At 43.8% G+C, this 24248-nt stretch overlaps 1 protein-coding gene across 4 annotated transcripts in view; it reads left to right on the plus strand.

Annotated features, from left to right (window-relative positions):
- The window catches only part of Papss2 (3'-phosphoadenosine 5'-phosphosulfate synthase 2), a 71961-nt gene that overhangs the window by 17774 nt on the left and 29939 nt on the right, over positions 1 to 24248 (plus strand). For 2 of the 4 annotated variants that reach the window (XM_029472299.1, XM_021151270.2), the window contains exons 2-3: positions 20719 to 20833; positions 23734 to 23969. In XM_029472299.1, the coding sequence (XP_029328159.1) occupies positions 20719 to 20833; positions 23734 to 23969 (351 nt within the window). Of the gene's footprint in view, positions 1 to 7040; positions 7276 to 20718; positions 20834 to 23733; positions 23970 to 24248 lie in introns of those variants that run through there. The other 2 variants (XM_029472298.1, XM_021151269.2) reach the window with 2 other exon arrangements.

Raw genomic sequence — 24248 nt, forward strand, 5'->3', positions numbered from 1 at the left:
AAGAAAGAAAGAAAGAAAGAAAGAAAGAAAGAAAGAAAGAAAGAAAGAAAGAAAGAAAGAAAGAAAACCAAAGCTTTAGAAAATAAGTATATGAAAAATGTCCAGCCTTATCTATTATAAGAAATGACGCTAAAAGTAAGAGATTTGGTTTTTGTTTCTCAGTGGGCAAAGGTCAAAGCTTTTGTCTGCATGTTCTTTTTTTTTTTATAGTCAGAATTATCTTTATTGACTTTATTATAGTTTTTTGTTTGTCTGCATGTTCTATAGGAGAGGCTATGAGAGGGAACATCTGGATGCACTCCTAGCAGAGCTCTGTATCAACACAGCCATCACAGAGATTTGGCAAAGCCTGTCAAAATCTAAATTTGTGTGTGTGTGTGTGTGTGTGTGTGTGTGTGTGTGTGTGTTCTTTAAGCTAGCAATCCTAGCACGCTCAGTTTTTTGTTTGTTTGTTTGTTTTAACTAGAGATCTCACAAGTAAGTTGCCTACAGTTGCCATTGTTTGATGACGTAGGCACAGGACATCTCTGACATCATATGATGGCAAAACGTTGGGAACACGGTAAACTTCAATGACTAGTACAATGGTACTGTATACTATGCTGCTGTGAACTGACTAAAGATGATGCAGTGGGATTTTATGCCAATGCTGGAGGCTCTCCAGGCACTCTGATTAGGAAAATGTAAAATGAAACCTATTGTCAAGTAACATTTTAGACAAAAAAAAAAAATAGATTTATAAATCCAAAGATAAGGCTGAAACTAATTGTGTTTTTACTTCCAGCAGAGTGTGCTGTGTGTAGATTTACTCTTCAAGAAAAATGAAAAATATGCAGAGAAAGTAAACCGGCACATGTAAAATACTTTTACGTATAATGTAAAATGTAAGGGTACTGGAAAGACCAAAACAAAGATGATGTATGCAGTCAGGAATGTTGAGAGCCCTCAGGATTTTCTTTGAAAATTTTGTTTTTACATGTATAATAATACAGGCTGACTACCCTCCCCTGAGCATCTAGCTTCTTCCCACCTCAGTCAATCCCGACTGGCTACCTGTCCCTTTCGTAGACTTAACGGCTTTCGGGTTTGTTGTGTGGCCCATTTAGAGCAACCAGGGCTGCTTCTGAGAGCACTGGATTAGGAGTGTTCATTGGAGGCTGATGGGGTCTCCAGTGGGTATGTAACTGAAGACATAAATTCTCTTTTTTTCCCCTCAGCCGATAGGTAGCAATTAGTTTAGCGAGGATAAGGCAGGAAAGCTGAGATTTTTCCCCTTTTATGATGAACTTGCTGTAGTCTCACGGATGGATCAGAAACACAGGACTTTGGGGCTCATGGCCTGGCAAACATTCTGATCACCTGCACACGTGCCTGTTCTTCCTTCCCAGTCTCCCTAGAGGCAACGTGAGCATAAGGTTCACATGCCTGCATAAATCCATGCCTGCATAAACACTTAACTCATCTCAAGAAAGAAGCCACAAATACAACCTCAGCCTGAAACTGGACCTGGGAAAGACAGAATAAGCAGCCGTTAGTCCCCATTCACAAGATGTGCAGGGAGGGACACAATGTGCTTGTGAGAGTCGTTTCTCCATTTCTTATTTGTGGATGATAGGTACGTTCACATAGAGAGTTCTGGAAACGTAGACGAGGCTAAGGGCTAAAAGTGACTCTTTGTGCTTTAAGGCTCTTAGCTGAGTAGTATGGGGTATGTATTGATTTGTCATTGGTTAGATTATTAGCCCTGGATCTTGCATCTCTAACTCAGCTGAGATCAAAGGTCACCGTGATCACAAACTGTATTTTCCTATCTGGCCCACTATTGTAAAGGCAAGTTATTGATCAACTGAGATGAGGAATGTAAATGAATTTGAACGGCCCTTCTTGGTACTAACAGTTAACTGCAGCTGTCAGCATGTCACCTTAGCACTCCCCAGAGGGGCTTAGTGAAACTCCCAGGTTTGTATTGGCGGGCGTTCTTTTCTTTCTCACTGGAGTGGGTCTCTCATGGCTGCTCTCTAACTCAGTGTCACACTGAATCCCATTTGAAGTCTGAGCTGAACACTGAAAGTGAAGGTTCAGCCTTGGGTTGGGCACCTGGCTAACGAAGCCTGTGGTAGAAACAGGCTTTCATTCATCAGTGGAATACAGTGGGTTTCTGTTTCACAGTTTGGGGTGGGCCAATAGTACCGGTGGTGGGTCTACTAAAAGATGAATTGGCACCCTTGTTAGGAAGGTGTTAAGTCCCTCCTGGGTCACCTTGAGATGCCCTATTTTTGTAGCACCAATGACCCATATTTTATGACTTTTTCTTTCAAGGTAATATATATGAATAAAATATGTAAACTTAAAAGTATACTGCTCAGGAGATTTTCATGAGGCGAGCATGCTTGTATAACCAGCACCCAGGTGAGAAAACAGAGTACTTCTTACCTCCCTACTGCCTTCCTCCTGATCAACAGGGCTGCTTTGAAGCCTCTCAAACAGAACTCAGCTTTGCAGACTCTCCTGTGTATGTCTCCCTTTGCTTCATATTATACCTATGCAAGTATGCATAGGTATTGCTTGTGGGTGGTCAGACTCTGTTCATTCCTATTACTGGCTCTCGGCTGGACTGATTTTGCCCCCTATCAACTGGGATGGAGATGCTGATGTTTGGATTTTATAGTCTTCACAACTGAGCTAGGGAAGAGGTTAATTCTAACCATCCTACAACACAAGCAAGAATTGACAGGCACAAGACACAACCACTACTTAGCTGCAGACACAAGTCAGTAGAGTCTTCCATGACGTGAAGTGCATGTGTTTCTACCTGTGTTATTTCTCAGAGCCTGGCTTGTGTACTCATGAGCACTGTGAAATCCAGACATGGCTTTGAAATTCCTGAATGCATGCTTACACAGAAATTAAAGAGACTACCAAGTAACCAGGCACCGTAGTGCACACCTATGATCTTGGGAGGCACAGACAGAATATCACCAGACTGAGGCTAGCATGGGTCATATAATGAGATCTCTATCTCCAAATCAGAAGGCTTTCCAGTGAGAGAGGTTGTAATGGCAAAGACAAGCGCCAGGGTGAAAATGAACTGTTGTGTGTCATCTCAGTCCTAGTCAACACTTTTGAGGTTTTGGATGCTTTACAAGCATTTTGATGAGCTTCTAAACAAGCTGGTCTCACAAGCTTTTCCTCAAAGAATGAAAAAGCCTCTCCCACCCACACGCATATGCCCATATGTGTGGTGTGTTCATGTTTGTGTGTGTATATACATGTGCACATGTACATGTGGAGGCCAGAAGGAAGACCGCTCTCTCACTGAACCTAGAGATCACTGGTTTGGCTAGACTGGCTGGTCAGCAAGCCCTAAGGATTCTCTTGACTCTGACTCCCCAGCGTGTGCCACCATGCCTGAATATTTTTATATGAATGCTAAAAAATAAACTTGAATCTTCATGTTTGCACAGCAAAGACTTCACCAACTAAGACATTTCTCCAGCCCCTAAGTCACCACTCATATGTGCTGTAAGTTTGTATACTTGCTCATGTATGGACATGTGGGCTTACATGCATGTGAAAGCCAGAGTTCAACATCTAATATCTTCCACAGTTGATCTCCACCTTAGTTGCCAGGGATCTAAGCTTGGGTCCTTGTGTCTGTGCAACAAGTGGTTTACCAGTCTTGTCGCACACGCCTGTTATGCTAGCACTGCTGAAGAGGTAACATGATAACAAATTTGAGGCTAACCTGGGCTACACAGTGAATTCAAGAAAGGCTAGTACCATATAGCATGATGGTATAAAAAAACAAAAAACAAAAAAAAAACAAGTTCATTCTGGGAGGATTTCCCACCTCAAATCCATTGGAATTATTTAAGTTTTAGGATTAAGTCCTTAAGATCATTTTAGACAACAAATATGAAATATGACATTTAAAAATGTTTCAAAAAAGAAAAAAATGCTCACCACAAACAAGCATGAAAAAGTGCAGAAAACTCCCACCTCTGGTGTCAAGCCATCTGCTTCAAGTAAAGATGTAGACAGTGTGGATTTTAGAAGTGGGGGCAGTGACATTTCTCTACGTCCTTCCCTGTGGGTAGATAGCAGAAACTATCATAAGAAAAAGTGTGTAGAGCTGGGCGTGATGGCGCACGCCCTTAATCTCAGCACTCAGGAGGCAAAGGCAGGGGAATTTCTGAGTTTCAGGCCAGCCTGGTCTACAAAGTGAGTTCCAGAACAGGCAGGGCTATACAGAGAAACTCTGTCTCCAAAAACAAAAACAAAACAAAAAAAAAGAAAAAAGAAAAGAAAAGAAAGAGTGTAGGAAATCGTCAGCAGTATGGGACATTCTGAAGTAGAGATGAACATGTGAAGGAGAACCATCTGGAAGTCTAGCCTCTCCACTCAGGATGGAGAGCAACGAGAGCTTGAAGCCCCCAGGTATCATCTGTGCTTTTCCTGTTAGGGTCTGAGAATGGGGCTGAATGTTTCAAGGTGTGTAGCTGCTCATATGTGACCTAACCCCACATGGGCCTCCAAGTATGCTTTCAGAAACTATGGTCTCACTGTAAGTGCCAGGGACTATGTCTTGGCTCACCAGGCTTCTGCCACCAGCCTAGGAGTAGTAGTGTACAGTCAGGGTGCTTTGCAGTAGAGAGCTAAGCGGCTGCTCCACGTGCCTGCAGAATTGTGGTTGAAACTGTTTTGTCTTCGAGGATTTGAGAAGTTTTAAACCCAGGGTGTCATTACCAGCTATTTTAAGCTTCTTCAGTTGCAATGGCTTTTGTCTATGATGTGCCAGTGGGGGAGAATAACGGTGAGCTGTAGCCTGCACAACCATAGTGTAAGACAATGTTAAAAACTGGAGTTGCTCAGTTGTTTAATTGTGTGTGATCAGTGAAGACTGAAGCCAGAGTACTGGGTTAATCCTGTTTGAGTGTGTTGTTGTTGCTCTCATTAATACTCTAGTGTTCACCCCGAGGAGCCGGATTTGTGTCTGGATTTAGAGGAGTGTGGCTGTAAAAAGTTTCCTATTGCCTCTATGTCTGAGAGCAGTAATGCAATGTGTCCATTAGGTTGTTAGACAGTTGGACAGACCATGCTGGCATTGCAGTTGTAGCCTCAATGATAAGCCACATTTTTCAGGTTAGAGTCAAGCCTCCTAAGACTGCCCCAGAATCTCAAGGGAGTACTTGTCACGTACCCGTGGCAGGTCTCGTTCACAGTCTAATACAGTCAGATACTCGGTGTGTCTGCCATGGTTTGAACTCTGTGGATTATTTGCTTAGGCTGTTCATGAGGTATAGATGAATGGAATCTTACAGTATATGATCTGTGACTATCTTATTGTAGTGACATATTTGTAAGATCTGTCCTTAACAGATGTGTCCTTTGGTTACTGTCACTGCTGTGTAGGATTCCATTGCATAGTCATCATGGTTTATCTCCGTGGTTTTTTGTTGATTGACAGTTGGGTGCTTGCTGTTTCCATCATTTCTGCTTGTTTCTTTGTTTTGATTTGTGTGGTTGGTTTTGCGTATTTCACCAAGTCTCACTCTGTCAATCACACTGGCATCAAACTCAAAGCAATCCTTCTGCCTCAGCTTCCTGGGTGTTAAGATTAGAGGCATGAACTAAAAGGATTCAAGTATGAGGTTTTGGTAGCTCAATGAAGAGAGAAATCCAGCTCCCACAAACTCATATCTAACCTTGGGTCTTAGTTAGGGTTTACTGCTGTGAACAGACACCATGACCAAGGCACTTCTTATAAGGACATTTGATTCAGGCTGGCTTATAGGTTCAAAGGTTTAGTCCATTATCAAGGCAGAAACATGATAGCATCCAAGAAGGCGTAGTGCAGAAGGAGCTGAGAATTCTATGTCTTCATCCGAAGGCTGCTAGCAGAATACTGGCTTCCAGGCAGCTAGGATAAGGGTCTTAAAGCCCACACCCACAGTGACACACCTACTCCAACAGGGTCACACCTTCTAAAAGGAACGAGCATATACAAACCATCACAGTTGTCACTAAAGCCTTGTCCTGGAGTCATGTTTTCTGCTTAAGGAAGGGTTCCCGAGTGGCTCCATTTGTTTAACCAATATTTCTGAATCCCCAGAAATCCTTTGCAGACTCAGGCAGGGTTTCCCATTTTCAAAGCATAGCTGAAAGTTGAACTGGCAGGAGACGAGCATGTCTTTAGGCCATGGCATCTTTGCTCTTTCTGTTTGGTTCCATCTTTACCACGGGAGAATGAAGAAACCTAAGGACATTTTGTCTTGTTTCAGTTTGTTCTCTTGATTTAGGAATCTCCTCGACCCATGTGGCACCTTCATTTTTAATGTTTTTAGGAAAAGAAATGCCAAGTTCATATTTTGTTTTGTTTTGCTTTGTCTATAAAATCTTCAGAAAAGCATGGGTTGTTGGGGTTTTTTTCTCTGTGTTTTGTCATCTGGAGACACTCAGATGGGGATGTCAAGAAGTCTCTGGGATGTAAGCGAAGAGCTGTGAACATGTCACCATCTGTCCATTCACCATATGATATGAGGTTGTCTGTTCTTGTGTCTTTCCTTGGGCATTTCAGGAAGTTTTTTAATTCTGCCAATGTCTTGTTGGCTTGGTATAATGACAAGAATTCATGGGGCACTGCCTCTGCCTGTCAGGAGCCCACACCTTATCCCATCAAAACTACATGCTGGGTAGGCACCCAGAGGACATCATGGTCCTTATTTCCTGAGCTAGAAAATAAGGAATAATTTATTCCTTTATAGATTCCAGTATAGATTTAAAAAAATTAATAACAGGGTGATTAGGTATACATGTGTAGGTATGTTTTAGTTATTGTTTTTCTCCAAGCAGTTTATTAAAGTGTGCAGGCTGACCTCCGTAGATCATTGTCCTTTCCTTCCACACTAGAATTTGTGAGTTGTGCCATCCAGAAGAGGAATGGCAGGGTTCCAAAAAAAAAAAAAAAAAAAAAAAGGAGTCCTTGCTCATTGGTGGATAGAGGGGGAGGGTGCTGCAGTAGAAAGTCCGAATTCAGTGTTCTGGAGTGTGAGGTTACCTTCTCTTCCCCATTCCCATTCACACCCAACTCACAGACCTTCACAGACTCTGCAGCCCGTTCATTCACCCCCAGGCCAGCAAAGCCAGTTTGTAAATAATTCCAAGGCCATGTGTAGAAGCCGGGTACTCTCAACATCAGATATCATATCTTGGAGGAAGTTACCTAAACCCTGAAGAATTATCATGTCTGCAAATTTCAAAATGGACCATAAAAGAGTAAGTAAGCCCTTGAAATCTGGCAACTTTATCCAGGTGTCTGATGTTTTGCTGTTACGGTCTCAACAGTTTGTGTTGAGGACTTCCTGCTGGTATAGTAGAAAGCTTCAGAAGTGGCCTTATTGGTTGTGTGTCTGGGCTGCCTTCTGACGCTCCAAATTATTACAATTCTTAGTAAATAGCTGGTGCTTAATAATTTTTATTTTTTAATTTTAAAGGAATAAAGGAGCTTAAAAATAAAATATGATTCTATAACCAAGGTATAAAACACAAAGTTATATATACGAAAAGGTAATGTTGTAACTGGTGGTATATTTAGGGTTGTAACTGGTTAGCTTACTTAATAAACAAGATCATGTAAGTAAAGAAAAAACAGGTCATTCCTACTTCAGTAAGAAGTGAATAGCCAGGATTAAATAATAGTAGTCTTATCACAATTAATTTATATTCCTCTCTGAAGTTTAAATTTTGTTTAATATTATTTATTTGATATAACACACTAATTTTTACAGCAGCTTAATTGAAATATAATTATTATACAAATATTTGATACTAGATGAGTTTGGACATATATAAATCACCTTTATCAGGTTTTTAGCCAAAAACTGCATTCAAATCTACAACTAAACACAAGTCATAAACTGTATTCAAATCTACACAGAGGTTCATGTCCTGGATTCTGTCCCCAGCATCCACATGTGAGCTTACAACTGTCTGTAACTCCAGTTCTAGGTCTTCTGACACTTTCTTCTGGCCTGTGTGTTGCGGGAAATATTAAAAAATGACCGGCTCGCCCCAGCTGCCTGGTTGGCCATGTACTGGCAGGCAATGGCCGACCTGTTTTATTTCGTGGAGAATCTCTGGCCTTGAACTCCCAAAACATTCCACCCAGCTCACTAAGTTTCTACCAGCCCCAGGCTTCAACTCTCCCTCCCCCCACCCCTGCCTCCCCACGACCTTTGAGGTACACATTAGGTGCAAACCCACTCTTTGCTACTGTACCTTTGAACCCAGACGAGCCACCACATGAAGGAAAACACAACACAAACTAAGTTCAGGAACAATGCTAACTCAATCTCTGGGCGCAACAACTGAAACCTAATCTTGTAGCCTTATTAAAATCTGATTCCTCCAGTGGTGAATCCTTGTGGATCCTCCATGATAATGGGAAACTCTAGCAGTTACATCTTATCCTTATGTTGTCCCCATTCCAAAAAGGAACTCACTCTCTCCTGCCTTTTTCCTTCCTCCGTCCAACCCGGAAGTCCCTCCTACTTGCCCAGTGATTGGCTTCTTTATTCATTAGGGGATTGGTTCACAAGAACAGCACCAGGCCCATCCACAACACACAGACACCAGGCATATACATGGTACACTTATATATAGACAGACAAAACACTCATACACAAAAAATAAAAGTAAATATATCTCTAAAAATAGAATATTTATTTTTGAGAATTTTATATATGTAAACAATGACCATATCTACCCCTCACCTCTCCCTCCAACTCCTCCCATATTACCCCAACATACCCCCTCCCAACTCATAAATTTTATTTGTGTGTATGTGTACGTAAGTATACATGCGTGTATGTGTGTGTGTTTGTGTGTGTATGTGTGTGTGTGTCTGTGTATGGAAGGTGCACATCTGTGCACATATGGAAGCCAGCAGGGAGTAGTGGATTCTTGGGAGCCACAGTTACGGGTGTTTGCTGGACGCCTGCCTTGTTAGAGGATGCTGGGATCAGAATTCTAGGTCTCATTATTATACAGCAAGTACCTTCCACTGCTGAGACCTCTCTCCAGCCTTCTATATTGGGTAAACCAGAAGTACTACTGTATTTCAGGCACATGGATTCAAAGGCAGACAGGTGTGTCAGGAAACAACTACTTGTGACCTACGTTTGGGCATATTAGCCAGTGTTTCCTAGCACTGTGCTTGCCTGAACACTGAAACTCTCTGAGATGCTTCAGACTCTGCCTCTCAGCAGCTGAGCTACAATGTCTTAGGGAGGGCCCTAGGAATCTGTATTTTCCACAAGGAGAAATTAGCTAAGGTGGAGAAATGAACTGTCAAATGGGGTCAAACAAACCCCTGTGAGGTTAGAAGAGGTCATGGTGCAGTGTGTCTGGGGGTAGAGGGCAGGTAGCTGAAACTTGGCTGTGTTGTGGGAGCCACAATGAGTGGGGGAAGAGGAGGATAGTCCAAGCAAGGAGAACTTGGTACGGCCAAGGTTCCAAAAGGAATATCTTGTTCTAGAAAGAACAAGTTCGTGTGACTGTCAATAGAAGGGGCTAGCATGGTGCCATATACCCATAATCCCATCACTGGGAAGCTGAAGCAGGATCAGTCCCAGTCTGAGGTAAGCCTAGGTTGCTTCAACAACAAACAAATGGGGAAGGGCAAAGGAGAGAGGCTGGAAGCTTTGGCTTCTGTCTCAACATGAAATCTATGGGCATTGCTCTGAAAGCCACGTGGTCCATTGTAGAATTTGAAGAAGAGGAAATCTCTTAAATTGCCAATAAGTGGACTAGAGAGAGAGAGAGAGAGAGAGAGACACGCAAAATCCAGTTTGAAAGGTGTCAGGAATGGCTGGCTAACAAGAGCAGGATGACTTGAGAATAATTGGCCCACTTTGGTGATAAGAGTTAGAGATAAGCTGGTAGCTTGTAAAAAAGAGAGTTGAGTGTGTCAGGATGACTCCTCTATGATAAGCAGCCGTTTGAGAACCCGAGAGACTCAAAGACAAGAGGATGAATTCCATCTTCATTGTGCTGTTTCCGTGGCTGGAGAGAGCCACAAATACTAGGCATTTAGGTATCTAAAGATACAGATTTGGGGTTTCTAGCACCCTGGGGGTAGGCAAAGTCTGGGGAACATGTGAGATCACTGAGTGCCCACTGGAAGTTCTGCGGAAACCAGGACGGAGAGAGCCCTGCTATAGAAGAGGTTGGGTGTCTTATCAACAACAGAAATCAAATTAGATCTGCACTAAGGAGCCCTTTCTGGGATCCGGAAACTTGGAATCCACAGGCAGGATTAGGTAGTGACAGGTAAGAGAAAGGTGGAAGTGACAGCAGGTGCCCCACAGGTCTGACCTTTTAACACAGAGGCCTTAATAACAGTCCAGTCCCGGATACTGTGGTGATTAGGGAACACCCTGCATTTGAACTACCAGAACTGGAGGTAGCTTTTTAAGCATTAGTGAAAGCCTTTCAAAGCCTAGCCTGAGGAGATGTAACATGGATGCAGATGGGATCCGTGTGCTGTGAAGATAGAAACTGAGTAATGTCCCTACCCATCCCTCCTTGAGGAAAATCATGTATAATCTGAGGTACTGGGAACAACCTTGTGGTTTCTGCTGGGTCGTGCCACTGCTACTGATTTGTGTATGGCATTTGCTATTGGACTGGACTGCTGGTATCCTGATGACGAAGAATAGAATCACCCCAAGGAACTACTACTAAACAGGTCCACAATCCCCTTTTTTCTATTAACTGTCTTATTCTTCTACCTGGGTCCGGTGCCTAGAAGGAAGGTTGAAACACTTAAGAACCCTAAGTAAAGAACACTTTGAAAAAAATCTAAGCCTACATCCCACAAATATCAGAGACTGGGAGACGATAAATTCTATTGGCTCAGTGGTTCTCACCCTTCTAATTGCAGTTTAATATAGTTCCTCATGTTGTGCTGACCCCAACCATAAAATTATTTTCGTTGCTACTTCATGACTTTAAATTTGCTACTGTTATGAATCCTAATGGGGTAGTTGGCCCAGACGGTTGGGGACCACGGCAAGGACAGGCATTCCTGACGGAATGAGCATGGGAGATTAGATGTTTGTTGCTCAGTTCAGTAAGACCAACAGGATCACGTGCACACTAGAGTTAAAGGTGAAGTTGATTCAGCGGAGGACCTTGGGGCTTAATGTACAGCTTTAGCTTTAGTGCCCGAGGGTGCCGAACCTGTTCCTTCCTGCAGAACTCTGCACAAAAGGCCAGACTGGGTAGTCCCCCAGCTAGGGTCAGGGTGGCAGTTCCATAGTCCCGCCTCTTCCGGCTGCTGTCCAGTATGTCTCCAGAGTACAGACTTCTCACGGATATCTCTAACGACACACACACTCCAGAGAGGAGGGAAGCATCCGGATTTTCCTCTGCAGGATTTTCCCCTCGTGGACACGTATTTTTCAGAGCTTGGGGGACAAAAAGAAATACCGTAAAAAGCCATGCACAAGGTTTTCAGATCTTAGGTTTTAAAGATGCTCCACTTAAGACACAGCTGTGTTGTCACTTTTGTTAAACCTAAAGTGTTCAAATTATCATCCATCCTATGTCAGCGTCTGCTTTCTTATTGGACTTCCAAAAGTTCAATCATCTCCACTGTCAGAGTATTTCGTCTTTAAATCAACATCTTGCTCTTGGTGTAACGATTCACTGAAGCCCCTGATGATAGGAACTGGTAAGCAGGATTCCTCTGGTCTTCTGACAGAAATTATAATTTGAATCCACCCTAAAACTTCCCATTCGATCACAATTTTTGCTTAATAAATTCTAGATTTGGACCATTTCTATATTGTGCAAACACTTTTTTGGGCAATGGTTTTAATTTGATTTTTAAGTAAGCTGTCAGCTCTTCTGTCTCAGTGGTCAGCATTGGTATTTTGTCCCTGGACACCTAATGTAGCTTTGTTTCTCCCAACTCAAAAGTATTTTAACACGATTCCGGGAATATGCTAAGCATGGTAAATAATGCTGTCTCTGAAGTGTTCCCTGAAGGTCCAGTTGTCAAATGTCTGTTCTATGGCTGTGGCTCTATAAGAAGGTGGAAGATGTGGGTTGGAAGCAGTTAGGTCATTCAGAGGGGTGACTAAGGGGGTCCTGGGATCTTGGTCCCTTCTCTCTGCTTCCTGAACATCATAAAATGAACAAACCTAGTTGTTCTGTTCTTTTATCGATATGGTCTGATGCCACAACCACAAATTACTGTGGAGGACAAACCCTAAAATTGTGTGCCCAAGTAAATCCTGATAAGACACATTTCGGGAATGTATCACACACCAGAAAGCTGAGAGACATAATGAGCGAATACACTTTCTTGTGAAAACTGTACCCATGAGCTCAGATTGAACATGGCCCTTTGTCAACTTCCTTTATGTTTGGGCTCTTTATTCACGATCATTTAGAACCATATTTTCTCCTATTTAAACTCCTTACACACACATGCACTGTTTTAAAATTAGTGACTTGACGGGTGTTATAGCTCACAGATTTAAATCCCAGAACTCAGAAGGCAGAGGCAGGCAGATCTCTTTGAGTTCGAGGACAGCCTGGTCTACCAAGTGAGTTCCAGGACAGCCAGTGCTACCCAGAGAAACCCTGTCTGGAAAACAAACAAAAAACAAAAACAAAACTTAGTGACTCTTCTTAACTTGAAACTTCTCTGTCCCCCAGTAACTACAAGATTCAGTAGACTGTTGAGTATCCAGTGTGTGGTAACTATACCAAGGTGGGCTTTGTGCTCAGCTGCTACCAAACACGACTACATAGTTAGCATGCATTGGGTGAAGTCCCCAAGGGTAACTACAGCAGACAAAGACCCTGAAGGTAAAGGTGACTAGCTTACTAAGGAGAATTTGTAAAGTGAGGCTTCCACCTGTGGTAGCTGTTCAGAAGGTGCTAGGCCTTTATTAGGGAAAGTCTCTTTTTTCTTAAGGAAGCAATTGAAGACTTGACACTCAAGGTGAAATGCTTGGTAGCCTCCCAGCTCCTCGCCAAGCTTGTTAGAGGGACTCAGTTCAGGGAACGGGCTCCTAAGGCGTCAGGTTTATCAGCTGTGGGTTTGCTTAGCGATTGCTTTGGGTCGGCTGTTGCTCTTCTGGTTGTAATTTACCTCAGAACGTGCTTTGCCCTGCATATCAGGAATCCCTGAAAACACCATATTTTCTGGTTATAAAATATCTCTATATTTTTTTAAAAAATATTACTTCCAAATTTAGTGCTGAAAATTCAGAATATAGAAATAAGAGGGAAGACAATTGCCAGCCTTCCTAAACCTCAAGATGGTTCATTCCTACCAGCATTTCGCTGTTGATTTCCCAGACTCGTTGTTCTCTGTAGCCTTATACATATGTTTAAAAAGTGAATGTAAAAGAGCTGGGGAGACGACTCAGTGGTTAAGAGCCCTTACTGCTCTTTCGGAGGACCCAAATTCAGTTTCTAGCACCCATATCAGGTGCTTACAATCCCCTGTAACTCCAGCTCCAGGGGATCCAGCACCCTCCTTTGGCCTTCATGGGCACCCACACACAGGTGTGCATATATACACCTAGACACAAATACATAAAAATAACTTTAAAAGTGAGATTAAAACTAACTTTCTCTGCAACCCGTTTCCCATTTGAGCCTATGGCAGGATGCAGTTTCAGGTGGGAACGCACTGACGTCATCATCCAGAGGCACTGTCATCGCGTTAATTCACAAGCCTATCTGTGGTTCCTAACTTCAAGACTTAAATAACGTTGCTATGAGTAGTTTTGGGTAAGAATCGCGATTTCCGCATTGTAACTGTAGAGATTCTTTAAAGCCAGGGTACAGCAGAGAAAAGTCAGAGGGACATGTCCATGGTCTCAGGAAATTTCTCGTAGTTTTACTTCCTCCCATGGACCAGCAAGGGAGCAGCAAACGCGTGGTGAAACACCTGTGCCGGTCAAGTTCACAAGCCAGTGGGTGTTTTCCAGGGATGCTGTGGCTTTGTTTGTACTGTGCAGGGTGAGCTGGGGTCAAAGGAGAACTCGGATGCACTCCCTGTTTTTACATGTTAGGAAACTTAGCGCGCTGCACTGTCTATGGGTGTCTCATTCCAGGGGCGCCCTCCCTTTTATGAGACACCTGTGAGGGTAAGCTTGGCTCTGGGACTGCCCCACCCCCGCCGTAAACACGTTCAAGTCTCTCCCCCAGGTTTATTCTCTTCTGATCACAAAATGTCAAGGCTGAGGCTCTCTGCCATGATCCAGGGCTCCTCACCCTGAGTTCAGAAGTTTCTCTGCTCTCCCTTTTCTGCACCACCAATGGGAGGAAGGGGAGTGTCCGTGGAGGGACACTGACGCATAGGTTGTGTGGTGTGACCTGCATTCTGAAGAGCTCATGAAGTTGACCCTGGGCAAAGGCCTCCCCTCCTCTCTGGTAACAAAGTGCCACTCCAAGAGCACCCAAAGAAGGGCAGTACATTGGGCAAAACGAGGTGACTTTAAACTGGGTAAACTAGGATGGGTCAGCTTGGAGTGCTTCCTGGGTAAGCTTCTGTAATTAGACCTGCAAGAGCAGCGACACCCTGGTCGTCTGTGTGAAATTCATGATTCCGTGTAAGGTGTCGTCCTATCTCCTGTCTGATGTGATCAAGAGCCCTACTGCCCCAGACCTGCCCCAGAGAGAACCCACACCCCCCAGAATCTCCTAAATCTGCATGGTTTTAGACTATCATCATCTCCCCGTGATTTTCACCAAATCTAACAGCCAAACCCATGTTGAGGTTTTCTCTGTTACTTTATTTAAATAATGATCTTAGTTAAATATTTCATCAACGACAGGAGGGAAGCATCTCGTTATTCAGGAGAGTGATTGGAAGTTCCGGGTAGTTAATAACTCGCTGTGGGTCACAGCCCAAGGAGACTCTGACGTGGCTTCCAGTCCAGGTTTGCTTTCTAGTTCCAACTTTTTTGCTTGTTGAAGGGAAACTTTCTTGGCAGGGACTTTTTTTTTTGGAAGAGTTTTCTTTAAACAGCAGCTCCCTTCGTGTGTGTGTGTGTGTGCGTGTGTGTGCGTGCGTGTGTGTATGGTGTGTTTTACAAAACTGTAGAGAGGATCTTTTTCCGGCCAAAGATTTTCTTTCCAAAGCTCGGAACACTACATGCTCTTCATAGAATTGCAAAGTTTCCAGTGTGGAAGGAGACTTTTTAGCCACCCTACCCCTCTGCAGTTCAAATATCATCAAAATATCTACTCTATTTTATTGATTTGCCTTTGCAAAACACCAAGATTGATTTTGAAGTAAGCAAAATGTTTTATGGAACCAAAAGAACTCAGTACCTGGTCACTGGGAAGTATTTTTGCTTAGCTTTGCTATAGTGAGAAAAAAAAAATGTTCAAAAGTCATGACTAAACCACAGCTATAAGAGCTGAGAGATGGCTCTGTGGTTAAGAGTACTGGCTGCTCTTGCAGAGACTCTGGGTTCAGTTCCCAACACCTACATAAATGAAAGGGCTCACAACCTTTAATTTCAGTTCCAGGGAATCTAGCACCCTCTTCTGGTCTTCCAGGAAAGTACATGTATGTGGTGCCAATACAGACAAGTATGCACACATGTACATAAAGGAGAATGTCTTTAATTCTCCTTTTTAAAAGCCAAGTATGTGATGGTGGCACATATCTGTAATCCCAGCTACTTGGGAGGGGAATAACAAGCTCTAAGCCATGTCGGACTGCACAGCAAGCTTCAAAGCCACTTTCAAAAGGGCTGGCAATATCAGCGGAATTGGAGGGTACTTACCCAGCATGTGTGATGCCCTTGGTTCAAGCTCTACCACTGTTAGTTAAATAAATGAACAAACAGAGTAAATGAGTAACTATCTGGCTTTAGATGAGAGGCCTCTGAAGATGGCATCAGTAGTGTGTCAGAATAGCCACATAAGATTAACAGAACGTGAGCTGATTCTGGATTTCTGCCCATGTGCTGAGAAAAAATAGCCAGAAAAAGACAGAATGAACTTTGGGGGGGCTCATTACCCAGATGGCCAGGACACTGTAGTCGAATGTCCTGTGGTTAGAAGCTAAGTCCTCTCCTATAAACACATTAGCATCCAGAAAGGGGGTCCTCTGTCTGAAATCTTACATGGTTTTTGTTTCTTTGCCTTTTAAAACACGCAGCTGATAAATTTTACCTACGGTGCCTTCAGTGAGGAAAACATAAAGACTTACCAAGCCTTTCTCAGCACAGGAGCACTGCAGTCACCCAGAGCAGCTGCTGTTCTAACGTGGCTGGTTTGTTTTCCCCATTCTGTGACTTCCTATTAATGGAATCACACAGACGTCATTTCTATAAGACTTCCTGGGGTTGGCATAAGGTCAGTCATTCCATTCACATTGAACATATCAGCCATCTATTCATTTTGGGATCTGAGTAGTGTTCCACTTTGTAGCCCTTCTGCTATTTGACTTGGGTTTTCATCAGGGGTATGTTTATTATTATTATTATTATTAATTATTGATGGCAATCATTCCCAGTGTGTGCTTCTCTCCTTAGGGAAGTAGAGATACTTCAATTTGTTGTTGTTCATCTTTCTACCCAAATTGATGTCAAGGATTCTGCTGGCTTAGTGCCTAGGATTGTCTGAGCACAGAGTGGGGGCTGAAAGTCAATGAAGGAGCTCAGGAATGGTCTTCCAGTCCTGAGAATTTAGACGTAGTAATCTCAGTTTAGTGACATAGCAAAGACAGAGGAAGGAGGTGCGAACGCTGTCCTTCGATTATAGAGTGACTGGGTCTCCCTCTCGTGCAACCCTGTCTGGCCCATAGTGTGCTAGGACTGTACCTACTCCTTCCGGGCTCTGACTAGATTTGTCTGATGAGACCTTAGAACATCCACTTTGGAAGATGTAGGTAGCTAACCTGGCTGACACCCCCTCTCTCTCCCTGGGTCTTAGCCGCCATTTTGCCCACCTCAGACACCACTGCTATGCTTGTTCCTGTCAACTGCCCCTATAGAGGCAGACTCTGCCACATTATCAGGCCTGTGCCCCACCATTGCCATCATTTCAGGGGTCTTGAGGAAGCTCCTCCTTCCCTCTACTCTCTGAAGTGAATGCTTACAATCCAATGACTGCAGTCTCTTGTGCTGGGGTCTGCATTGAATACCAGCCAGCAGCACTCACCTTTGGTCAGCTTCTTGGTCTTGACAGAACCTATTCACTTCATTATCCCATGTCAACTCCCAGACAGCTCTACCTATAGCCCTTTTGGGCTTTTTAGTTTCTAAAGTGTGTAGGCATAGCGGTTTTGTGCACTGTGTAAAGGTTATCTTTGTGTTCTTCAAATGCTGATTTCTCTTCTCTCACATCTTGTTTCTATCTGACACAACGTTTTAATGCTTATACCAAGAATCTCCTGACTCAGGTTTGTGTAAACAATTGTTACCATTTATTCTCTGCCTTGCCAATAAAAGCTGATCACCCAATGGTTGGACAGAAGAGAGAACAGGGCAGAAGCTTCTGCCAGCCAAGGGGAAGGGAGAGAGAAAGACAGACAGACAGACAGACAGAGAGACACAGAGAGAGAGACAGAGAGAGACACAGAGAGAGACAGAGACAGAGAGAGAGAGAGAGAGAGACAGAGAGACAGAGAGAGAGAGTCAGATCTGCCAGTAGAATGAAGAGTTTGGCCCAAGGAGGGGGTCCAAGAAAACACCATCAGAAAAAAATCTGAAGCCTAATATGCAATATGCAAATATAATATGCAACAGTAATATGCAAATATCATGGAGTGGGGGTGGGAGGTAGCTGGATTAGTTTATGGGGTTATTATAAATTATTTAACTGCCCAATATTGGGGTACATCTTTGTACTGGCTAGTTTTGTGTCAACTTTCACCGAGAAAGGAGTTTCAGTTGAGGAAATGCCTCCATGAGATACAACTGTAAGGCATTTTCTCAATTAGTGATCAAGGGGGAAAGGCCCCTTGTAGGTGGTGCCATCTCTGGGCTGGTAGTCTTGGGTTCTATAAGAGAGCAGGCTGAGCAAGCCAGGGGAAGCAAGCCAGTAAAGAACATCCCTCCATGACCTCTGCATCAGCTCCTGCTTTCTGACTTGCTTGAGTTCCAGTCCTGACTTCCTTGGTGATGAACAGCAGTATGGAAGTGTAAGCCAAATAAACCCTTTCCTCCCCAACTTGCTTCTTGGTCATGATGTTTTGTCCAGGAATAGAAATCCTAAGACAATCTTGAAATAAATCTTTGTTTCTTTGTGTGGTTACTTGCAAGGGCAAAGAAATAACAGCTGATGGATTTATTTACTATTTGCACTTATAGTAAAAAATCACTAATTTTACAAAAGGGAGACCCAGAAAAGTGGTAACTTGATCTACTCTGCATATAAATGCTGCCTGCACGTGATCTGGAGTTTCCTAGTATCCTCTGGGTCTTGTTTAAGAACATTGGTGCTCTCTCCGCTCTAAATGTATATTAAGCTCATAGAGGGGTTGGGGGTAGCTCCTGGGTAAGGTGCATGGTATGCACACTTGGGGAACAGAGCGTGGATCCCCAGCACCAACACTGAAAAACTGGATATTCTTGCCAAGGCTCAGGAAACACTGCCAAAGAGGAGGAAGGAAGAATGAAATGTGGGAGGACTGGGAGGACACATGTCTCCTCCATTACCTGCCCAGGATCAAGCCAATCAATATGGGGGAGTAGGATGGGAGGGGAGGTTCACAAGGCCCCACCCCTAACCAAGGAGCTTTGACATCTGCTAAGGAAAAAGAATCATGCTCCTTTGTGGGTGTGAATGGTCCCATACCCATGTATGTATGTATGGACAACACTAATTAAATTAATTTAATTTGGGAGGGGGGTGTGCTGGGGAAATTGAGGGGATTCGGAGGAAGGAAATGTGGGTGGATATGATATTTAATTGCGTGCGTGTACGAAATTCTCAAAGAGTAAATAAAAGAACAAAAATAAAAAGCTGGGTGTAACACCCATATCTGCAAGCGCAGGGCTAATGAGACTAAGACAGTAGAATTCAGTTTATCCTGGCTCCTGAACTCTAGGCTTAATGGGAGGCCTTAGGTTAAAAAATAAGGCAGAAAGTAAGAGAGGAAGACACTCATTATTGAACTCTATCCCTCACCCATGCATATGCCCACACACAGAGACAGAGACAGAAAAAGAGAGAGACAGGGAGACAGAGACACCAAGAGAATAGGTTTTTAGAGTTCAGAAATTACTACATCACAGACACATACGGGTAGTCCAAAGCCTGTTGACTTACCAGGTTACATTTTATCAAAGTCCACCCCAAACTGTGCTTGCCGGATCACTTATCCTTTCCTTCATTATTCATCAAGCCTTGGACCTCCCGATCAGAATTTATGACGAAGGTCTGAGAGTCTGTTCCCAGGCTAGGCTGGTGTTCTCATAACACAAATGCAGGTGTATGATGTGTGAATTGGTTCATTTCTGTTGGGGTCTTGAAACGTTACCAGGATGGCATGTTGACCTTGGGAAAGTAGAAAAGGGGCTGGAGAGATGGCTCAGCGGTTAAGAGCACTGGTTCTTCTTCCAGAGGTCCTGAGTTCAAATCCCAGCAACCATGTGGTGGCTCACAACCATCTGTAATGGGATCTGATGCCCTCTTCTGGTGTGTCTGAAGAGAACCACAATGTAAATGTGCTTACATACATAGAATAAATAACCCTTTAAAACTGTGTGTGTGTGTGTGTGTGTGTGTGTGTATACATATATATGATGTGTGTGTTAGAAAAAAAACCCAAAGTTTAGTTCTACTGAGGCAGTGGCCAGTGTGCCACTTAGAGACCAAACTCTTATCCGTGGTTGAGTAGGGAGGAACCTAGATAGTTTGCTTTCTTTCTTTTCTTTGTGAGACATTATACACTGTAGCACAGGGTGATCTGAAAGTCATTACATAGCCCAGGCTGTCCTGAAATTCCAGACAACTCTCCCACCTCTGCCTCCCAAGTACTGGAATAGCAGGTGTGAGCTACCACATCTGATTTTGACTTTATTAAGCGTTTACCATGTCACCTGGCTCCAAGGAGACAGGATGGGCCAACCAGCCCCACTAGAATTCCCCTTGCTGCAGGAGTATTAGGTTGTTCTGTGTTTAAGCCCACAGACTCTGAAGAGAACATACATGTACAGAAGCAGACATTTCCCTCTGCCTCCTATAGTAGGTACCCAATTTTAACTGCCATGGAACCAGAGCTATGAGAGCATCTAAAGAGTCTAATTTGAAGAGTCAGAAAGGAGGCTGTTCCAAAGACAGGGTTTGTCTTTAAACTAGTAAAATTAATAGCTAGTACTCCGTTTTCTTGTTCGAGACAAGGAGGTGTAGCTAGAAAAGGCCAGAGCCATAATTCTATTACTTATGTAGTAGATTGTGTTGTATGGGTCAATGGGATAATATTGTACAGTACTTCAAAATTAATTACATTGGGGAAACAAAATTTCTCCTGGCATATGTGTAGATAAATGAGTGGGGTAAAGAAAGTTCAAATACTGGGGGAGGAGGGTGGGACTTTTCCAAATATGTTTCATAGACACTGTTGTATACTGCAACTCTGCAACTTAAACTTACAACGAGTGCATGTGTTCTGTGTAAAGCATACACATTTTATTAATCAAATATTATGCTCCATCTTGTTTTGTTTTGTAGGACCAGCAAAAATCCACCAATGTGGTCTACCAGGCCCATCATGTGAGCAGGAACAAGAGAGGACAAGTGGTTGGAACCAGGGGAGGATTCCGAGGATGTACCGTGTGGCTAACAGGTATCAGCGCACACACACACACACACACACACATTTTTCAAGAAACCTTTAAAAATGGAAACCTGACATGATTTTAAGGAACTCGGTGTTCATTTGAACCTTTTTAAGAGTGGAGAGGAGAGCCATGTAGACACTGTTGGTCGTTACTCTCTTATCGGTGAGAACTAGGGTCTGACAGGCTGAGAGAGGCCACTAGCTGTCACTTACCTCTCTTTGGCAGCACGAGATGAGACAAGTGGATTGTGACACCTTTCAACTCTAAGGAGCTTCTCCTATGCACCCCTAAGCAGATTTCCTGCCACGACAAATGGGTTTTTCCTAATTTGACAGGGAACATTTGGCAGCCTGTCGGGCTACGGATGTTTAGAGCTAGCTCTCTGATGTTTTGAAGTTCTGGAGGCCTATTCCCTTAACAAAGTTAAGAGTCTGTGTGAGAAAGATTGCTAGATATCTATCTCATCTTGGCCACGGGTTGTCTTTTGACAACCTGTAGAAACAGCTTTCTATCTCTGAGATGACCGGGCAAATGTCCCTTTTTCTTGTCCTTTTTGATCCACAAGTTCCAAAACCTTAGAGATTAACAATGAACTTGCAATTAGGCCTTAAGACCCCTGATAGCCCAGGTCTGAGCCCTAACCTGATAACTGTAGTTGACATAGCCAGGATTTTAAAAAGGGAAACCAGCGTTCACTTCATAGACAGGACTTTCCAGAAAAGGGGGCAGGGCAGAAACAAAAGCATGTTATTTGTGCTTTGATCAAAGCACGTGAGCTATTGTCTGCTCACTCAGGAAAAGATCTAACCCGAGAGCAGCTAGGAAGAATGTGGCGCTGGAGGGCCTGCCTGCAGTTTCTCCTGCTTGTCTTCTGCTTGTTGCCAATGTTCACTTGCACTGTTTCTGGTTTGTGAGGTGAGGTTTCACTGTGAAGCCCAGGCCGGCCCAGGACTCACAATCGAGTGCTTTAGCCTTGCAGTGCTGGGACTAGAGGGCTGTGGTACACACCCAGGTTTGCTTGTTGGGTTTTTTTTGTTTTGTTTTCTTGCTATTCTTGACTTTTTCCTGGTGCTAGTGGTTTCCTGGTTTTATTCACAGCTGGGATTTGCATCAAAACAACTTCATCTGTCCTCTAAAGGGGAGGCCAGACAATGCACAGGGATCGAGCCCCAAGTGCCAGCGTGACAAACTTGCCTGGCAGGACGCCTGTAGCGTTCCCCTCTCCCCCTGGGAGATGGAGTTTTTATGTTCTCTATGTGCACCCTTTTGAAAAGGGAAAACTTTGAGGACGTGTAAAGAGCTTATTTCCTCTGACTTTTCTTCTCTTCACCTTTTCCAAATTTACTTTTATGCCTGCGCTTCAGAGGTTTGATGTCAGCGATGTAGACCAAAAGAAACCAATTGACTGCAGAGGCTCAGCTTTGAGAAGCCGGTCCACCCGCCTCAGCTCTATGGCTTTGCACAAGTGATTTAACCTCTCTGAGCCCAATACCCTGGTTTATAAAGAGCTAGCACATATTGGACCCTGACTCATGGGTGTTGGAGGTGGAAGTAAATGAAATACAACATCAATGCACTCAGCCCAGAGCTTGCCCCCTGCTGAGACAGCAGTACTCCAGAGTACTCCCAGAGGAGAGCCAATGCCCAGCTCCGAGGAGACTGAGGGAAGGCCTTTGTTCTCCAACAGCTGAGGCAAATGGAAGGAAATTTAATTTCATTATTCGGTTGCAAGAAGACACACCTGAGAGTCAGGGTTCCTGTTTCCATTACCTCCCAGCTGACATAAACTCTAAGAGAAATCTGTTACTAAGATCAATTCAAAAGAAACTATAGTGATTTTGTAAAAATTCTTAGAACCTTCCACGGCCATGTCTTCAGTACTCCCCCGTCAGAGTCAAGAGTTCTTGACTTTAAAATGAGACTGAAAACCTAGGGACTGTTTCTTTTCTTCTCTTTCCTCTTCATGTTTCCTTTCCCCTGAGCTCTGTCCCAGCTTTATTGTTTACCTTTCTATGAGCACATACATGCACTTGCGCTTGTTTGCATGCATGTATGTGCATGTGTGTGCAAACACACACACACACACACACACGTACATCTTCTCTCTGCTTTTCCTTTTTCCTTTTTTTCTCTTTGGTTTTCCCATTTCCACCTTGAGTTCTGTGTGGCAGACGCATTGACTCTGTTTGCACATAAAACATGAAGTGTCTTTCAGAGGGCACAGGCACCTAAGAGCTCAGAACTCCTCAGCCTCGGTCAGCGTGGTCAACCATCTCTGTGTTTTAACAGTCATTTCTGAAAACTCTCACAGCCAAAGGGCAGCAGATGGGTCTAATGTCTAGAGGGTGTTCAGTGAAATCTACAGGGAGCGGGGAGGGTGAGCTTGCTAGTCTTCCGGGTGCCACTCCCTGTCTCCTCTAAGTGCTACCAGAAGAGGTAGGTCAGCTGTCACCACAGCTTTGATTTCTCAAGAGCAGCCAGCACGTCTCATTTGTATGAACAACTTCCTAATCTTTAAGGTGTTTGCAGGCAAAACAGCACATGATCTACCACCCCAGGTCTCCCTATTGACAAACCTCGGTTGCTCAGAAACAAACAAACAAACAAACAAAAAAAAAACCTTCCAAACTATAAAACAGATGCAAGCACTCGGGCTTTGTATTCTTTCTAGATTTTAATGGTTTTCATTTAAGCCTAGAGTATTCTCTTAAGAGTTTAGCTATGTATAAAGGTACCAGGTTACCTCATGGTTTCTCATCTTTTGAGGACTTTGGTTTATTGAGAGACTAGCCCCAAACTCCTGATCATTCTGTCTCCACCTCACCCACACGGAGATTACAGGCATGCACCACCATTCCTGAGTCGGTCACTTATCATCCTAAGTCTCCCTGCCTATTCTCAACAGGTCTCTCTGGTGCTGGAAAAACAACCATAAGCTTTGCTTTGGAAGAGTACCTTGTATCTCATGCCATCCCATGTTACTCCCTGGATGGGGACAATGTCCGTCATGGCCTTAATAAGAACCTGGGATTCTCTGCCGGGGACCGAGAAGAGAATATCCGTCGGATTGCGGAGGTGGCCAGGCTCTTTGCCGACGCCGGCCTGGTTTGCATCACCAGCTTTATCTCTCCTTTTGCAAAGGTGAAAGATTTGGCCCAGGGTGGGAGCTGGTATCCTCGTGTCCTCCCTGGGCTGTGGCCCTCAGCCAGTGGAGCGGGGTGGGGATGGGGGGCGGGGGAGTGGGAGGTGGGGCAGGGGGAGGATCAGAAAGTCACCAGACTTTCACTTTCCCATCCATTCCCTCTCCTTTCTGAGTCCTCTCATTTCCTCTATTGGTTATGTAAAGAGAGTTGCCTCACTGCCAGAAGCCAGTGCCCCCCAGTTGACATGAGGCCGTTATGGGTGACAGTCACCAGGGAC

This window comes from Mus caroli, chromosome 19 (assembly GCF_900094665.2).
Source record: "Mus caroli chromosome 19, CAROLI_EIJ_v1.1, whole genome shotgun sequence".
Taxonomy (NCBI): Eukaryota; Metazoa; Chordata; class Mammalia; order Rodentia; family Muridae; genus Mus; species Mus caroli.